Here is a 17977-nt window from a genome sequence, read left to right on the forward strand (position 1 = left end):
TGGCAGAGGTGATAGTTTTCCCCCACGACAGATCCACAGTCACACCTAAAAACTTAAAACTGGAGACCCTCTCCACCACCTCATTCCCAATGAGGATTATGATGCAAAGTTTGCTAGCAAGTAGGCCTAAGCTAATGAAGCTAATATGGAAAGTTTGGGGAATGTGTGGCGTTTGGGCACATAACGCTATTTAGCGTAGCAGCGACGTTGCAGCGCTGTCGTCATCTGTTTATTGCAATCAATAAATTGACTACATTTGGAAGAAATTGTTTCATTCCATTTGTTGTTGTTTTTTTTAACATAAATCACGGATTTAGCAAGAGTCGGGGGACAAAATTCAGCCCGTGTCCACGCGCTATGACTTCACAAAATCTCACTCCAGCCAAGCACCCAAAGTTGGAAATCCTGGCAATGCAGTAGGTTATCATAATATAGGCCTACTTGAGGGGGACATGATAAAGAGGCAACAAAATAGGAGGTAGTGATACAAGTGCTCATTCAATGTGTGTGTGAGTCTGTGCAAGTGAAACCAGAGACTTTCTGATGAGACACAGCACTCAAAAAACCCTCCGTAGATATGCATGCAGAGGCGCACCTTGTCAACAGGCAAGGCAGGCAACTGCTTGAAGCCACGAGCTGCTAGGGGGCCCCCCCGAGACCTGGTCTCAGCGCGTTTGCCGGTGGGACAAGTGAGAATTTTGTCCATAGAGATTGAATGATTGAGTCATTTTGCTTGCTCCTGTGCATGTGTGCTATGTATGCTATGGCCTTATAAACAGGATCTGTGTTCAAAAGAGTTAAAAGAATCCGTACATATTTAGGCTACTATGGTAAACGTCAATCGAGGGTGTAAAGTGTTGACGGATCAACATCAGAGTTTGGCATTGACTCAATGAAGTTATGGTATAGGCTAATGTTAATTGGCAAAAAGATTGAACATGGAATGCCCCCTAGGAATTTTTGCTTAGGGCCCCCACAGACTCTAGAATCGCCTCTGTATGCATGGGGTTAGGTTGTGAATACAAATCATGTGGTTTGTTGTGAAGACCATGAAGGTATTATATATAACGGTGAAGACCTTGTGCCAATCGTGTTGTGATCTCGCTACTGGAGCAAGGTTGGTGTTGTGAAGCCTTGCGCACACGCATTTCCCATACAAAAATGTGATATATGGCAATATATGTAAATCACATATATTATGTATATGTCACTGTATGCCTCACGCATATAAGTCACATATATACACATACATGTCAAATATATTTCAACATAGCAAAATTGGCCGTTTTTATACATGTCACATATATTTTCCCAGATATACAAATATATTACAAATATATGTCAGTTGCATATATGTTAATATATGACATTGATAGTTATGATATTGATAGTTATTCATATGATATGAAGTTATGTATTTGTACGCATACTAGGGATACCAATATATTGCAAATATATGTCTATGGACATATATTTGCACTCATATTAGGTAAATATATTAGGCATATTAGGCAAAATATATGTAATGTTCTGCTATGTCATATTTATAGAAATATGTCACAATATATGTATATTTCAGAAATTTAACATTGTTGATGTTCCAAAGAAAACATACAAAATATTTGTTTAACCTTTTATTAAAGTTTATTTTTTTCCACACAAACAGTGAGTGGCACACATTGATTTGGCAGAATGCACTCAGTGTTCTCAGGGCAGCAGTCCGCACAAATCACCACCTGCCAACAGGGAACAGAGAAGATTAATATGCTGTAAAACACACAGAACATGAAAAGACCATCACTGAAGCACTACTACCTTCACATGCATCTTTAATAAACACACGCCTTGGCACAAGTAAGCTTAAATAAGGGTTATGAGATGAAGAACATGTAGCCTAATGATCCATACATCAGAATACTTTGACAAGATTTGGGAAAGATTCTTGAAAGATTGGAGTCTTAATCTAATGCCCCCCCCATTAAAGCTTTACTCAAAAGACTTTCAAGAATCATCCCCAAATCTTGTCAAAGTCTTCTGTTGTAAGGATGACTTAACACTACCCTTCACAAACTAAAGATCCATTTAAGCCTACTAACGTTCACGTTAGCCTGAATGGTTATTAGCAGCCACTTTAAATGTAGCCTAAGTTATGGCTAGGTTAGCTAACTTACTTACACCTGATAGTTCATTCAAACTAAAACTTACATTCATAACGACATCTCAGACAGGCTTGTTGTTGGATATGATGTTAACTATCATTCTAGATATTCCACATAATGGTGGTTAGTTAATGGAAAAGTTAACATTAAGATAGCTAACATCGCTAACGTTAGCAATATTAGCTCGCTAACGTTATGATAGCTAATTGATAACATTAACGATAATTCTAACATGATGGTTAGACTGTTAACAAACGGATTTGGTTAACATTACATTATAAAAACAATATTTTTCTAATTCCCGTTTACTAAAGGCCTTCTTACCTTGGATATGATGACAGCAGAGTTTGTACAGCTTACAAAGTCAGATGCATGACAGGACAGAAAAGTGACGGTTGAAGTCACCGTGGTTGGTGTTCAAAAGTCAGTCAAGGGTGGGGGATGGGTATTGCTGTGTGCGCATGCGCATATCAAGATACGATAAGCATCCGTTATATTTAAAGTAGCTTTGGCCTTACACATTTTTGTATGCACATGGTGCAACCCAAACGCTCCACACAAAACATTGACACATAAGGCAAAAGATGCTGAGCAGCATAGTCGACACCATACCTGTGACGCCAAGACATAAACAAATATATTCACACTAAGTTCTCCATTTGGAAAATTGGAAAATAAGTAGGCTAATGGAATCTAGTGTATGGATATGTATGCCACCATATGGATTTCTATGCAACGTCACGAAAACATGCGTGCGCAACCAAGAGGCAGAAAGCACCATAGAACACCAAATGAGCAATGCAAAAGAGCAAAAGAATAAAATGAGTTTTTGTGCTGAAAACTGCACCAATTCGAAATCACGAGAATGTTAGAGAACGTTAAATATGTTCAATATCCCTATAACGGAATGCATGTCTTAGCCAAAAATGACAAAATACGATGTTATATTAATAATGCAAATGAACGTCAAACTTTGAATTATTATAGTCTGAAATGAGATGTTATTATCATTGAGACAACAGGGGTATACAAAAAAATTGTAGCTTACAGCAGCTGACTAGGTTAAGTTTATAACGTTGTGGACGGCCACCAAGCGTCTTCTGCCTCACGGCTGCACGCGCATCTAGTTTTGTTGGTAAACGGGAAACCCGTGTATATGGAGACTACAAATATGTCTGTCACATATTCACACATAAAGATCTCCATATATTTAGAAAATAAGTAGTGGAATCTAGTGTATGGATATGTATGCCACCATATATGGAGACTACATATAAGTCTGTCACATATTCACACATACAGTAGGCTAAACTTCTCCATATATTTGGAAAACAAATAATTGGATCTAGTATATGAAGATATATAGCATCTTATATGGGAAATTAAAATATTTTTAATGCATGTATGGACATATAGCTTTGAATATATGTTTGACATAAATATTTGAATCGCATATATATAAGTAAAATTATAAGTCCCTGTTATTTGACATATATGTTCATATATTGCCATATATCACATTTTTGTATAGATGCCCGATAAGTGCCCATGAAGCGTTGCAATATGGCCGCCGAGTGCAGGGACTTGCCTAAAAGGATTGGACTACATCACTGGAGATAACGTGGATAGAAGCAACAAACAACTAAAACAACGAACAAAGCGGATTGTTGTTGTCCTGCATAGAGACGGGCTAGTCTAATCCAGAAGAATTGAACAGGTATTTGAACTGATACTAGTTCAGCTGGTATATTCAGCACATATCCCCTTTGCAATGCTTTATGCTTTACTGAGGTAGGCTTCAAAAGTTTATTTTGAATTTACGCGTAGTTAGTTCTGTCTAATCTTTACATGTTCTTAAAAAGTAGGCTATATAACCTATTAGGCCTATCATGCATTAATAGCCCAGTGATACAGACTAGTCTACTCGAAATTAGGCTGCTGTAAATTAAAAGTTTAATGGGCATAAGTCACGACTTGTGACAGGTAAATGTAGCAGCATATAGCCAGGTGATGGCACCGCTTAAACATTTATTTCACACTCGCTGATAAAGGTTGACACTAATTTCCCTCCCTATTAAAAACATATCAAAGCTGCATAAAAATACATGTAAATAAATTAGGCTACACAAAGTGTCAATCCTATATGACTTCAATTTGATTGGCATATAATTCAATCCAAGAATTTTAGATTAGCCTATTTGTATAAGAATAGCATTTCCTTAATTTTCTATTAATAGGCTACTAGGCTATTGCACTCTTGTCGTGTAAAACTCGTACAAGACGTTTTACAGTTTTCATATATGACCCAAAAATACCATAGGCCTATAGCCTAGTTGGATGTGTGATGTGTAGTCTGAAAGTTTCCATAACAGTGTGATTTTGCATACATGTATTGGACATATATGAAACACAATGGTTCATTCTGCTGTGAACCATACCGTTTTTTTCCAGGCCTACAGGCTACATAACCTATTCACAGTTAAAAATTAACCCTAGCGATGGGTGGATACGAATTTCCCAAAAGCGTCTCTGGTGAAGGTACACAGCCATAATCTGGAAATCATACAAAATCGTAGCCTACATGTTTTTGGATACGCAACCTCTTTATGAGGAACACATTTTATCTTTCTTCGCTAGAGGTCACTCCAGATAAGATAGTCGGAGCCCCTCAGTCCAGCCCAGCACTCCGTGTGTCCGTGTGGCCTGGCGGTGTGCGGAGCGCTGCGCAGCCCTTCAAACAAACTTCAGACAAGAGTCGACAGAACAGCAGCGGCTTCAGCTCGGAGAGTCGCAGAAAACTGTCACGAGCGTGCGGAACGCGTTGAAAAGGCATGGACGATTTAGGTAAGAACGCCTTTACCATTTGCCATAAATCGGACATGATATAGCTATTTTGTTAGCCTGCTGGCACACTAAACATCGCGACCTAAACATTGCGGTCACATTTGACAACTTTGCGACGCATCAGAGTTAATGGTTGGCATGACAATCACAGTGTGAGCACAGACAAAACACTACTGCTGAACTCTGCAGACACGTAGCAGTCAAGATGTACATCACGTAGACAAGTTTTACCATTAACAGATTTAATAAGTTTGCAATTGCATAGCTTGCTCTATTGTAAGTAATAGCCTATAACCGTTTTCGAACTTTATTTTTTGTCAGCTATAGCTCTCACCAAAAGAATGCAGACCTAATTGTTTTCATAATAAGATTGATCACGTAGCCTAGGTTATTGTCTCAAAATATCTTTAGCTATAAACCTTTTCAAAACACAGAAGTAGGCTACATCCAGTGGCTATGTCTCCGCTTACCCTACGGTTGCTATGACTATTTTTTTTTTTTTTATTGTCTGGGTGAGATTGAGTTCTGACTGGTATAATGGGCACAGTCTGTGCTTCCGCGCCGTGATTCCCAGTTTAAGCTCGGTATCTGACCCTTTCAGACCCAAATTAGCTGAGGCCGCGTGGGGTGAGGGACCCGGGACCCCAGTGCTCTTTTCTATCCTGCAGATATTTCCAGGAATACTGCCGAGAAGAGAGCAGTGTCTTTCCAATTTGTGACACTATTCTTGTCTCACTGCAGACCCCCACTACTCCATCCAGTGAGTGAATGCTAGACTTGTTGCTGCAGTGGCCTAGAATACTTTTCACTCACGTCCTCTTTGCAGTAGGCTACTGTAAACCCTAATGCAGAAACCACTCTGAGATGGATGCCTGATAGAAACTTGGTTAGGCATTTGTAGCCTTCCTGTTGGTGTTGAATTTCCATTGTTATAACAATTATTCTTCATACTTGTTATTGTTTGAGAACAACATTGTTCAAAGTTCACTTTCTCTGACACCAAAGGTCATTTTGTGCTCTTCTTTTACAAAAAATAAATAAAATATATAAGCCTTTATTCTAATAGCTATGTCATAATTAAGAAATGGTAGAGTGGCTGCGTGCACATCCTACCTATCATTAGGCCAGGAGGAGGACAAAGTATACTATAAGGTAACAACAACAGAGAATGTCCGCACACTCCTATTTCCACAGCTCCCAAAAATCTGTTTGAACATTCTCTTTTGTTTTACCTTATCTTATGTCATACGTTTGTACATGTGAACGTGAGCTGAGTGACCCATATATAGTGGCAGAAACAGCCTTCAGGGTGTAGACATTTTGTAATATCTTGATTTCAAGCTATCATACAGGCCCACACTTGAGACCCAGGCTTGGATATCTGTTGTCTGCTTTGCACTGGAGCCCTGCTCTCTCTCTCTCTCTCTCTCTCTTTCTAAAATGTTCTAGTTCCCCACCTCTCTCTCTCTCTCTCTCTCTCTCTCTCTCTAAGCCCCTCTCTCTCTTTCCCTCTCTCAACCTCCCTTCCTCTCTAACACTCTCTTCCCCCCTCTCTCTCTTTCTTTCTCTCTCTCTCTCTCTCTCTCTCTCTCTCTCTCTCTCTCTCTCTCTCTCTCTCTCTCTCTCTCTTTCTCTCTCTTTCCCTCTCATTCTCTCTCTCTCTCTTTCTAAATGTTTCTAGTTCCCCACCTCTCTCTCTCTCTAAGCCCCTCTCTCTCTTTCCCTCTCTCAACCTCCCTTCCTCTCTAACACTCTCTTCCCCCTCTCTCTCTTTCCTTCTCTCTCTCTCTCTCTCTCTTTCTCTCTCTCTTTCCCTCTCATTCTCTCTCTCTAACCCCCCCCCCCCTCCCCCTAACTCGTGCTCTGAGTTGGAGTCTGTCTTCATTCTGGTTATTTCTGGTTTGCTTTGACCCCCTCTGATCCCTGCTCAAGGCCCACGCACATGGTCTACATGACTGAGCACGGGCGCGTCCTGCGTCCTGTGCACACACACACACACACACACACACACACACAGGCATGCACACAAACACACACACACACACAGGCATGCACACATACACATACACAAGCACATCCACAGACACACACACACACACACATACTTACTCACTCCTTGAGCTCTGTCTGAATGTGAATGGGAATTCCCTGGCCTGTGGGCCCTGTGTGTGCAGGAGTGAGGGCGAGATGGCGTGGTCAGTCTCAGACACGACATACAGCTGCAGCCCTTCAATGCATCCCAATGGCACTGGGAAGGGGGCAGGCGAGAAATACTTGCGTTCACCCTATAGATGTGTGTGTGTGTGTGTATGTGTGTCTGTGTGTGTCTGTGTGTCTGTGTGTGTCTGTGTGTGTATGTGTGTGTGTGTGTGTTCGTGTGTGTGGCGTGTGTGTGTGTATGTGTGTGTGTGTCTGTGTGTGTCTCTGTGTGTTTGTAGGTTACATGTCTTAGCTCCATCCTGAGCCATGGGGTGTCTGTAGGTGAGAAATACCTGTGTTGGCCTCGGCCCCAGGATGTGCTTGTGTTTTTTGGTTGGGTCGGGTTGCATCAGCAGCAGCGGCACACACACACACACAGACACACACACACACACACACACACACACACACACATACGACCCACACTGCAGCCACCTCCGGAGCAGATCAGGCTTGTTTCTGGCCTGGTTCTGTCTCTGATCTGGCTGTCAATCTGAACTTATGACAGTGGCTTTCCCATTGGAAATCAATGAAGTACTGTACACTCAACAACAACAACAACAACAATAGCAACAGCCATAACAACAAAGACAACAAGACATTACATTCATATAGTGTTTTTCTAGGTACTTTACAGAGGTGTGGAGTGGGGAAGCTCAGTCCCACCACCACGGATGTGAATCGCCCATGGGAGATCCTCCAATCCGATCCAAACCAGTCCAGTTCTGACCAATCCAGTCTAAGTACCTGTGATTAGATCCATCATGTGCAACAACAACAAAATCAACAACACATTACATTACATTTATATAGTGCTTTCCTAGGTGCCCGAATCCATCTTGTGATCCATCTTGGTTATCATGAGGCTGGTGATGTCTCAGGGACCTGGTTCATGCCAGACCAGATCACAGGTGAATCTGTCTGAGGGACCAGGGGGGTATTCCAAGGACGTGGTTTAGTGACAAACCTGGGTAAGTTTACTCAGGGTAAGTGGTAAACCTCCTACAACAAGAGCCCTATGGCATTGTTTTGTTAGGAGAATGAGGCCATATAGCTCTTCTATTAGGAGGTTTACCCCTTAGGCTACTCTGAGTTAACTTACCCAGGTTTGTCACTAAACCACATACTTAGAATACCCCCCTGGTTCATGCCAGACCAGATCACAGTTGAATCTGTCCCAGGGACCTGGTTCATGCCAGACCAGATCACAGTTGAATCTGTCCCAGGGACCTGGTTCATGCCAGACCAGATCACAGGCACATCTGCTGACGGCTCTGCGGGGCTGAGAAATTGAATTTGAGTGTATGAGACTGGAGGGTTGAGGGAGGGAGACGCATACTCCATGTGTCCCTCACAAAGGCCTTTTGTAAGCGGCCCCTGAGTGTGTGGGGGAGCGTGTTGGCGTGGTGTTGGCGAGGGTGCGTCTGGTCTGGAAGCCGATGTTAAGTAGCCTAATTAGTGTGAAGTAGCGGCGATAGAGAGATATGCACTGACAGCCTTGTGTGTGTGTGTGTGTGTGTGTGTGTGTGTGTGTGTGTGTGTGTGTCATGTATGTGTGTGTGCCATGTGTGTGTGTTTGTGTGTGTGTGTGTGTTTGTGTGTCTCGTGTGTGTATGTGTATGTGTTTGTATATGTGTGTGTGTTTGTGTGTTTCGTGTGTGTGTGTTTGTGTGTGTGTGTGTCTGTGTCTGTGTCTGTGTCTGTCTGTTTGTATGTATTTGTGTGTGTGTGTAGGTGTGTCATGTATGTGCGTGTGTTTGTGTGTCTCGTGTGTATGTGTGTGTGTGTGTCTGTGTATGTGTATGTGTATATGTGTGTGTGTCATGTGTGTGTGTTTGTGTGTTTCGTGTGTGTTTGTGTGTCTCGTGTGTGTGTGTGTGTGTGTGTGTGTTTGTGTGTGTGTGTTTGTGTGTGTGGAGGCCAGAACCGCGTCCCCTCTCTGTGGGCAGCGGCGCTCGGAGCTCGGCACTGGAGAAAGGGCTGATTGTTCCCAAACCTGGAGCTCTCCCGCCCTGGTCCTCAGTGCTGTTCCCGGGACACGAGACGGCAGAGGAATGCATGCGGTCACTGCGCAGGGTCGAGGGACGGGTGGGGGGGGTCCCAGACGACAAGAAGGGTCGTCTTTTTCTCTCAACCCTCTGCCAGAAGCCACGTAGGGGAATTTCTACATCTTTATTCTTATGAGCCACCTGGTCCTCAGTTGGATGGAGTGTGTGCTGGCTTTGATAGCCATGTGTACAAAGAGCGAATTGCAGATGATAAAGCTTGTTTTCTTTCTCTTCTTCTGTTTCCAGTCCCGTCGCTCATGTTCCAATCTTGCGTGCTATTCACAAACATCAGCCTGTCCATTTCACACACACATGAACACAAACGTAAACATGTGTTTTTGCAGGGCGGAGGGAAGGCACATATGGCAACCATCAGTGCTATGAGCGTACATGCACACACACACACACACACACACACACACACACACACACACACACACTGCACACGTACACGCTAATCATGATCACCACCCACGACTCCTCCATCATCTGAAGGCGGTCAGCAGATGTAGGCGCACACACACACACACACATGTACACACACACGTACACACACATACACACACAGGCTTGTTTACCCTGTGATGTGAGGGAAGTGGCAGACTTGAGGATTTCACACTGAGTAAAGATAGTAGACGACCCTGATTCAGAATCAGCACCTTTTATCATCAGCCGGTCCCATACACAAGTATACAGCAAGGCTCAAATAACTCTATGGGCCCTACGATGATAGTCTAAAGCATAGCGCAAAGCGTATAATCATCACGACACAAAGCTTATTCCTATCGTATACTCAAGTTTTTCACCATGCCTGTCTCTTTTATTGAGCAATGTGCCAAGGGGTGTGGCAATTAACAACCTAAGGAGGTGTCTAGCACATTATCTAAAAATCTCTAAAACGCATTACGCCACTGACCAAGAGAAACCTGGTCAGAAATCCATGGCGAGTTGTTTATATGTTACTTTAAGAGCGCATTGTCAACAGTGATATGGGCGGGTGCACACCACACCCTGCTTCTCTCATCCACAGGAACGCGCACCAGCGCACATCCATGCAAAACATTACAAATTACACAATTACAATGTTAAACATAATTATAATAAAGATATTAGGAAGTACATCTCACAATGAGTAGTTATTCACCATCATTTGCAAATTGGTAATGACGGATTAGGTGAGAGGCACATATGGAGCACAGCTGAAGACGCACTGTCACGAGAAGTAAGCAGCAACTCCTCTGCAGGAAAAATGTCCTTCGGTTTTTATTCAGTCATTGGAACATTACTGGGGGTAAGTGTTGCTTTTTCAAGGCGTTGTTTCCGATGGTAACCCATTGTCAGACAATAGTGAAAGTAATTAACTGTGTATGTATAACCGTTCTGTCACACCACAATGAAGTTAGTTTCACTTTGCCAATGAGTTCAAATAATAGACGAGTGCAGATGCGTGTATATGCTATACTCTGCTAGGTAAAGCATGGTTTAGTGGAATACCTGTTCCACACGGTCTCGCATGCAAGCAGATTCCTTCAAATGTGCCGCTGACTATCAAAATACTGATGCGCTGTTTGAAGTTGTGCTGCTTGCTGCTAAAGGGCATGACAGATGCCATTCTCATTGGTTTAAATGATGTTACGCCCAAAACACACCCATGACTGATTACGTTTCACAAAACCACTACCAATGTGGACTGGACAACCCACTAAATTTAATTAAGTTATTCGCTAGTGAATGCACATGTAACAGGGTTGTTGATTTCAACAGGACACAGAATGCAGGGTTGGTGATTTCAACAGGACACAGCATGTGCTTTAAACCAGATACACACCCGTGGGCACTGACACAGTAAACACTGGAGTCATGATATGGAAAATAGCACAGCAACAAACCATGCCAGAATAAGCAATGCTGGGGATCCTCTGTTGAGTTAGCTGTCACTCACACACACACATCACACACACACACACACACAGGCAAACAAGCTGTTTGGAAAGGAAGAGTGGAGAGGTGGGAGTTGTTGTGGGTGAGTGTGATATCCCCCCATGGAATTCTGTTACACACTTCACAAATACCATCACACACACGCTCTCTCTGTTTCTCTCACCCGCATACACACACACACACCCCAAACAAAGGAACGGTGATAAAAAAAGGCCTCACAAATACTTTCTCACTCACATACACTCTCACACAAACAAACACGCACACACAAACACATATCTAACTCTGTGCAAAAGAGTGTGGTGAGATTTAGATATTGCGGATAAGAGTGATGTGTGTGTTCCACCCCTACACAATACACACACACTCACACACACTCAGATGCCAAACTGGGGGGGGGGGGTAGTTTCCCCAGTAGAAATGTGGTCCACCCTCCAACGAGAGCGAGATAAACAGAGAGAGAGAGAGAGAATTGTGCACTCCCAAATCTACACCCTCATGGTTGGAGAAAAAGCAACTCTGACCTCATCTCTCTGGGTCTTGGGCCTATCCCACATCCTTAGGAAACGGTCCTCAGTGTCTTTGTGTGCGTGTGTCGGTCAGTGATTTCTCTGTTTCTGGTGCATACGGAGGCTTGGGGGGGATGTTAATGAAAGACAGGAAGCAGGCAAAGCAGGCAGCTAAAAGCATGTCCTGTTGGTACCTAGAGCCGGGTCAAACGTCCTGCTTATCTCAACCTCCCATGTTAGCCCAAAAGCTAATACTGTTACGTTTGGGCTTGTCCACACCGGCAACCATAACTACAAAGACAGCAGTAAAAACTATAGTTTTAACGATAATGCTATAGTTACAGTAATTATAATAACAGCATCCACACTGCATACTAAAATGATAACGATTTGAGGAACGATGGCCTTGGGGGGTCACATTCAGAGTGATTTTCAGAACAATGGAAACCTGACAGCTAATCAGAATCCACTGAATTTTAGAAATCGCATTAATGAACATGAGAGAAACTTTCCTGGTTCGTCAGTGTGAACGCCAGAGAACTGGTGTTACCTGGAGGCTGATGGATATCTCAAGCCTATTCCGATCGCTCAGCATAACGGATGCCAGCTAGCTGTGCGTGTGGAATGCTCGTAAACCTCACTCCCCAACGCCTCAAGAGCAGTGCATGAAAGCTATCAGTCAGGGCTTTAAGCTCAATTGTCAGCACGCTTGACTCCCGGTCTAAGGTGCTTCTGTTTGCAGGTTTGAGTCATGTAAAGGGCTGAACCATGCAGGTTACAATAGCACCATCTAGTTTTGCTAGCATACTTAGGCTGATGAATGTCTCAAGCCTATTCCGATCCCTCACAGCAGCAGCTAGTTTTACTAGCATTCAAGCTCTGATGAATGCTATAAACCACGTCCATGACGGTAACTAGGCCTGTGGCATGCTGCCTGTCTCAGTAAAGAACAGGCTAATCATGTTAGTGTTTAGCATTCATTCTTAAATACAAATACCATAAAGCACATCCTTGTAGCTGTGGAATGCAGTAAAAAGTCCTGCAGTCCTACATAGCTCTCCCCTGTCACAGGCTAATTAGGTTAGAATTAGCATTCATGCTCGGATTTCATTATCCCCTGGTTCAGATGGGGTGGCTGAGGGTTTTATTGCTTTGTTCCAGTTTATTGCTCCCCCCGCCTTCTCTGTATACCTCCCTTGGTGTGTTCTCCCTCAGGCTAGGCTGAGAACTGCTGTTGATTGTGTTCCTGAATGATGCTTGAGTAACGTTGTTAAGATCCGAATTACAACACATTCCACCCTCATGACATTTCTCTTTCTCTTACACACACACACACACACACACACACACACACACACACAACTAGGAACACAAAGATGGGCTAAGCCTGAAAGGTTTGCATCTCAGTGTTTGTCCATCTAAGTCCATCTTTGAGCATCTGCCTCTGGTCTCCTTTTTCCACCTATTAACACATAGCCTACATCTCGCACATGCGTGCATGCACACACACACATCTCACACATACCACATACACAAATACATATAAACAACACACCCACACTTATGCACATACTCACTCACGCAGGGATATTACATCTTCTGCTCTGATATCTGATTATCTATAACACACACACACACACACACACACAAATCATGTAATGAATGACAAAAGTATTCGGTTGCAAGTGACTTTCAAAAAGCTTTAGCACAGTAAATGTAAGCCAATATATCTCCTCCAGTATGCAAAGGAATCTTTGTATGTGTGTGTAAGTGCACGTGCATGTGTAGAAATGTGTGTGTGTGTGTGTGCGTGTAAGCGTGCGTGTGTGTGTGTATGTGTGTGTGCTTACATGTGTGTTACAGTAGACCATAATGTCTTCCTTGACTGCCTGCCGTGCGTGTCTTTGGGGAAGTGCTTTTATTTTGGGTGTTGCTCTCTCTGTAGGGAAGTGTCATCTTTCTAACGGGGGGATCCGACAGCAGGAGGTATATTTAGACACACATTCACACACACACACACACACACACACACACACACACACACACACACACACACACACACACTCACACACACACACAGCCTATGATCTCTCTCTTCACTGCTGTCTGACTGGAAACCCATTGCTGGGCTTACCCTCCCCCTTTACCCCCCTCCCTCTCTTGCTATCTCTCTCTATTCCTCCCTTTCTCCACACCTCTCATCACTAGCTTCTTCCTTCCTTCTCTTCCCTTTCTCCACACCTCTCATCACTAGCTTCTTCCTTCCTTCTCTTCCCTTTCTCCTCCCTCCACGGGTGTGTCTGAGCTGAGAGCACCTGCGTGTATCTCTCTCTCGTCTCCTAACTGAGGTTATATCTCTCGTCTCCTAACTGATGTTATATATCTCATCTCCTAACTGATGTTATATATCTCTCTCGTCTCCTAACTGATGTTATATCTCTCTCTCATCTACTAACTGATGTTATATCTCTCGTCTCCTAACTGATGTTATATATCTCTCTCATCTACTAACTGATGTTATATCTCTCGTCTCCTAACTGATGTTATATATATCTCTCTCTCATTTACTGAGGTTGTATCTGTCTTTCTCGTCTCCTAACTGAGGTTATATATCTCTCTCGTCTCCTAACTGATGTTATCTCTCTCGTCTCCTAACTGATGTTATATCTCTCTCTCATCTACTAACTGATGTTATATCTCTCGTCTCCTAACTGATGTTATATATCTCTCTCATCTACTAACTGATGTTATATCTCTCGTCTCCTAACTGATGTTATATATCTCTCTCTCTCATTTACTGAGGTTGTATCTGTCTTTCTCGTCTCCTAACTGAGGTTATATCTTGAATTTCCTCTGGGGATCAATAAAGTATCTATCTATCTATCTATCTATCTATCTATCTATCTATCTATCTATATCTCTATATCTCTATCTCTCGTCTCCTAACTGAGGTTGTATCTGTCTCTTTCGTCCCCAAACTGAGGTTATATCTCTCTCGTCTCCTAACTGAGGTTATATCTCTCTCGTCTCCTAACTGAGGTTATATCTCTCTTGTATCCTAACTGAGGTCATCTCTCTCTCTCTTTCGTCCCCAAACTGAGGTTATATCTCTCTTGTCTCCTGAGGTTATCTCTCTCGCTCTCTCGTCCCCTAACTGAGGTTGTATCTCTCGTCTCCTATTGGTTGCATGTGAGTGTTGAAACTTGTTTTCCCTTCCCTTCTCTCTCTATCTCTCTCTCTCACACTCTCTTTCTCTCTCTCATCCCTTCTTCCATCTACTTCTTCTTTCCTCACTGTGTCATATCATCACTCTCTTTCTCTGACTTCATGGGCCCGAGTTCGGTGGCGATATAGTTAGCAGGAAGCAAATTCAAAACAGGGAATCTGAAATGGGCGAGACTTTTCTGGTGAAGTTCAATATTACATGTAACCAGTGTTGAATGCTGATGTACTGTATCTACATATTTATCTTTTATTAATTAACTTTGACCTGACCCTGGCCACTTTATGCTTCTGACTTCGCTCTGGCCACAGTGTGCATGCACTGTCGGCAAAATAAGCTGTCCAACTCACACTCTATGTATGTCTGTCCCTCCTCTTTCTGTCTCTTACTCTATCCCTTTATCCTCCTCCTCTCTTTGTCTGGAATCTCCCTATCATTCTCTCTATCTACCACCCCCTATCTTTCTCTCTTCCAGCTCTCTCCTTCCCTCCATCTCTCTTTCTCTCCTCCCTCCTTCTCTCACTCTCTCTCTCCCTAGCTCCCTGCCTCTCTCTTTCTCTTTCTCTGTCTCTCTCTCTCTCTCTCTCTCCCTAACCCCCCTCTCACACTCTCTCTTTCTCTCTCTCTCTCTCTCTCACTCCATCTGCCTGTGGCTGATATAAATACCCCGGTCCGGTTGGTGCGGTGGGGTAGGGTTTCTCTGGAGGGGCTAGGGCCCACTCTGTCCCCAGCGCCGTACTCATAAACAGCCCGCTCCCTGCTAGACCTCACTGACCTCTTACTGCTATAACGGTGTATGTGTGTGGGTGGGTGGGAATGGGTGTGTCTCTGTGTGTGTCTGTGTGTGTCTGTGTGTGTCTGTGTGTGTGTGTGTGTCTGTGTGTGTGTGTGTGGTTGTGTGTGTGTCTGTGTGTGTGTGTGTGCATTGTATATCTCTATTGTGCTGTGTAATAAGAACCACCATTCCAAATTCAAATCAAATATCGGTGGTGGCTTGTTTATGGAATGAAAGGCTTCTTCTTTCGCACTTGCACATGGTATAAGTATTGCCAATAGCATGAACAAGTGGTTTAAGTATCATTCATTCATTCATTCATTCATTTATTCATTTATCCGTTCATTACAGTTTACAGTACATTACATTACACAACTGCTAAAACACTAAACTCCATTATCAGAACCAAAATTCTCAGTTGCCTGAACACATTTGTTTTGGCAAAACCTTAAACAGTTTTCACAAATAAAACACAATTTTGCAGATCTCTTTTTGCAAAACTTGCTAAACACATTCTCATGCAATACAACATGTGTTGCATTGTGATGCACTTGTGATGCATAACGGTAACCACAAGTGGCAAAAGCTAAACACAAATAGAGCACAGATGTCATACGTTAAACACAACTACTTAAAATTGATCACGCTTCTTTCAAATGATGTCATACAACCATAAGCTAGTTCCGAGTGCAAGCAGGCTGCTGAACAGTGCAGGTTTATATCAATAATGGACAGAAACTACAGTATCCGTCGGGCATTCAGAGTGCACTGTAGGCTGTAGAATGCAATGTTCTTCTCATTTACATTACTGAAATGCCTTTTCCGGTATACAGTTTTTCACAATTGCTAAAACACATTTTTTGAAAACTTCCACCCTTTTCTCAAAACTGTATCCATGCCATAATACAGGTGAACAGGAAATAAATGTGTCACACACGTCATACAGTATATCATGCATCACATCACTTCATATATCATATATCATTTATCATACTGTATATCACATCACTTCATATGTCATATAGCATGCATATGTCATCCCCTTTCTGCTCCCCACCGTGGACCTGCTCACACCTCTCTGCTACTCTCTCTCTCTCTCTGTCTCTCTCTCTCTCTTTGTCTCTCTCTCTCTCTCTCTCTCTCTGTCTCTCTCTCTCTCTTTGTCTCTCTCTCTCTCTCTCTCTCTCTGTCTCTCTCTCTGTCTCTCTCTGCTACTCTCTCTCTGTCTCTCTCTCTCTCTTTGTCTCTCTCTCTCCTCTCTCTCTCTGTCTCTCTCTCTCTCTTTGTCTCTCTCTCTTTGTCTCTCTCTCTCTCTCTCTCTCTCTGTCTCTCTCTCTCTCTCTCTCTGTCTCTCTCTCTCCACACACACACAAATGTTACTCTGCTGACACCTGTACACACACCACACACACACACACACACACACATACAAACACACACACACACACACAACCCTATGAACACCTGTACAAACACACATACACACACGGTCCTGCGAAAACCTGTACATGCACACATACACCCACACACACACACACACACATACACACACACATACACACACAGTCCTGCGAACACCTGTACATGCACACACACACACACACACGCGGTCCTGCTGGTACCTCTCCGGCTTGTTCGCTGCTCTCCTCCTTCGTTTCCCATTCCTTTCTTCCTCTGGAATGCCAGGAATTCTCAGCTCTCTTTTTTTCATCATGGGTGGAGTGGGTGAGAGGAGGGTGCTGGACAAAGCTGAACCAGAGGGTGGCACACGTCTATTTTCACACACAAGATGCCAGTCTACATGCCCATGAGTTTCTCAGTGTGTTTGTTTATAAACTATCGGCTACTGATGATAATGGTGACAGTAGCACAGTGGCTATCATTTGTGATAAAATAAAGAAGCTATTGATAATGGTATATAAAACAAGCAAGAGTTTTGTGTATGCAGTCGTGTTGGTTATAATTGGAGACATTATTGGTTCAGCCAAGTAAATGCATAGTTCAGTCATGTAGCTGTTTGCTCCTCATAAACTTACATGAGTTAACTTGCCGTGTGTGTGTGTGTGTGTGTGTGTGTGTGTGTGTGTGTGTGTGTGTGTGTGTGTGTGTTGTAGACTCTGCTCTTTGGCTGTTCTCTGCTTTCAGGGGATTGGGTTTAAGATTGGCTTCTCCCTCCTGTTTGCATTCTTAGTCATGCTAACCACTCTATTACAGCCCTGTAAACAGGCCCACACCACATACCCCCCTACCCCACCCTCCCACCAGCTCACACAAACACT

At 43.2% G+C, this 17977-nt stretch overlaps 3 protein-coding genes and 1 long non-coding RNA gene across 5 annotated transcripts in view; 2 read left to right on the forward strand and 2 right to left on the reverse strand.

Annotated features, from left to right (window-relative positions):
- Positions 1-17977, forward strand: part of LOC121714945 (tripartite motif-containing protein 16-like) — a 1397702-nt gene that overhangs the window by 1342936 nt on the left and 36789 nt on the right. The window lies entirely within an intron of this gene.
- LOC121714956 (tripartite motif-containing protein 16-like) overlaps positions 1-17977 on the reverse strand; it is a 964796-nt gene that overhangs the window by 422913 nt on the left and 523906 nt on the right. The window lies entirely within an intron of this gene.
- Positions 1622-2633, reverse strand: LOC121714993. The gene is made up of 2 exons (XR_006033494.1): positions 2484-2633; positions 1622-1736 (listed from the first exon to the last, which is right to left on the reverse strand). It is a non-coding gene; the product is annotated as an uncharacterized LOC121714993 (long non-coding RNA).
- Positions 4717-17977, forward strand: part of pxnb (paxillin b) — a 35639-nt gene continuing 22378 nt past the window's right edge. Inside the window, exon 1 of the mRNA XM_042101512.1 lies at positions 4717-5003. Coding sequence (XP_041957446.1) covers positions 4991-5003 — 13 coding nt within the window. The 5' untranslated portion in view covers positions 4717-4990. The remainder of the gene's footprint in view (positions 5004-17977) is intronic.

The sequence above is a fragment of the Alosa sapidissima genome, chromosome 8 (genome assembly GCF_018492685.1).
Source record: "Alosa sapidissima isolate fAloSap1 chromosome 8, fAloSap1.pri, whole genome shotgun sequence".
Lineage (NCBI taxonomy): Eukaryota > Metazoa > Chordata > Actinopteri > Clupeiformes > Clupeidae > Alosa > Alosa sapidissima.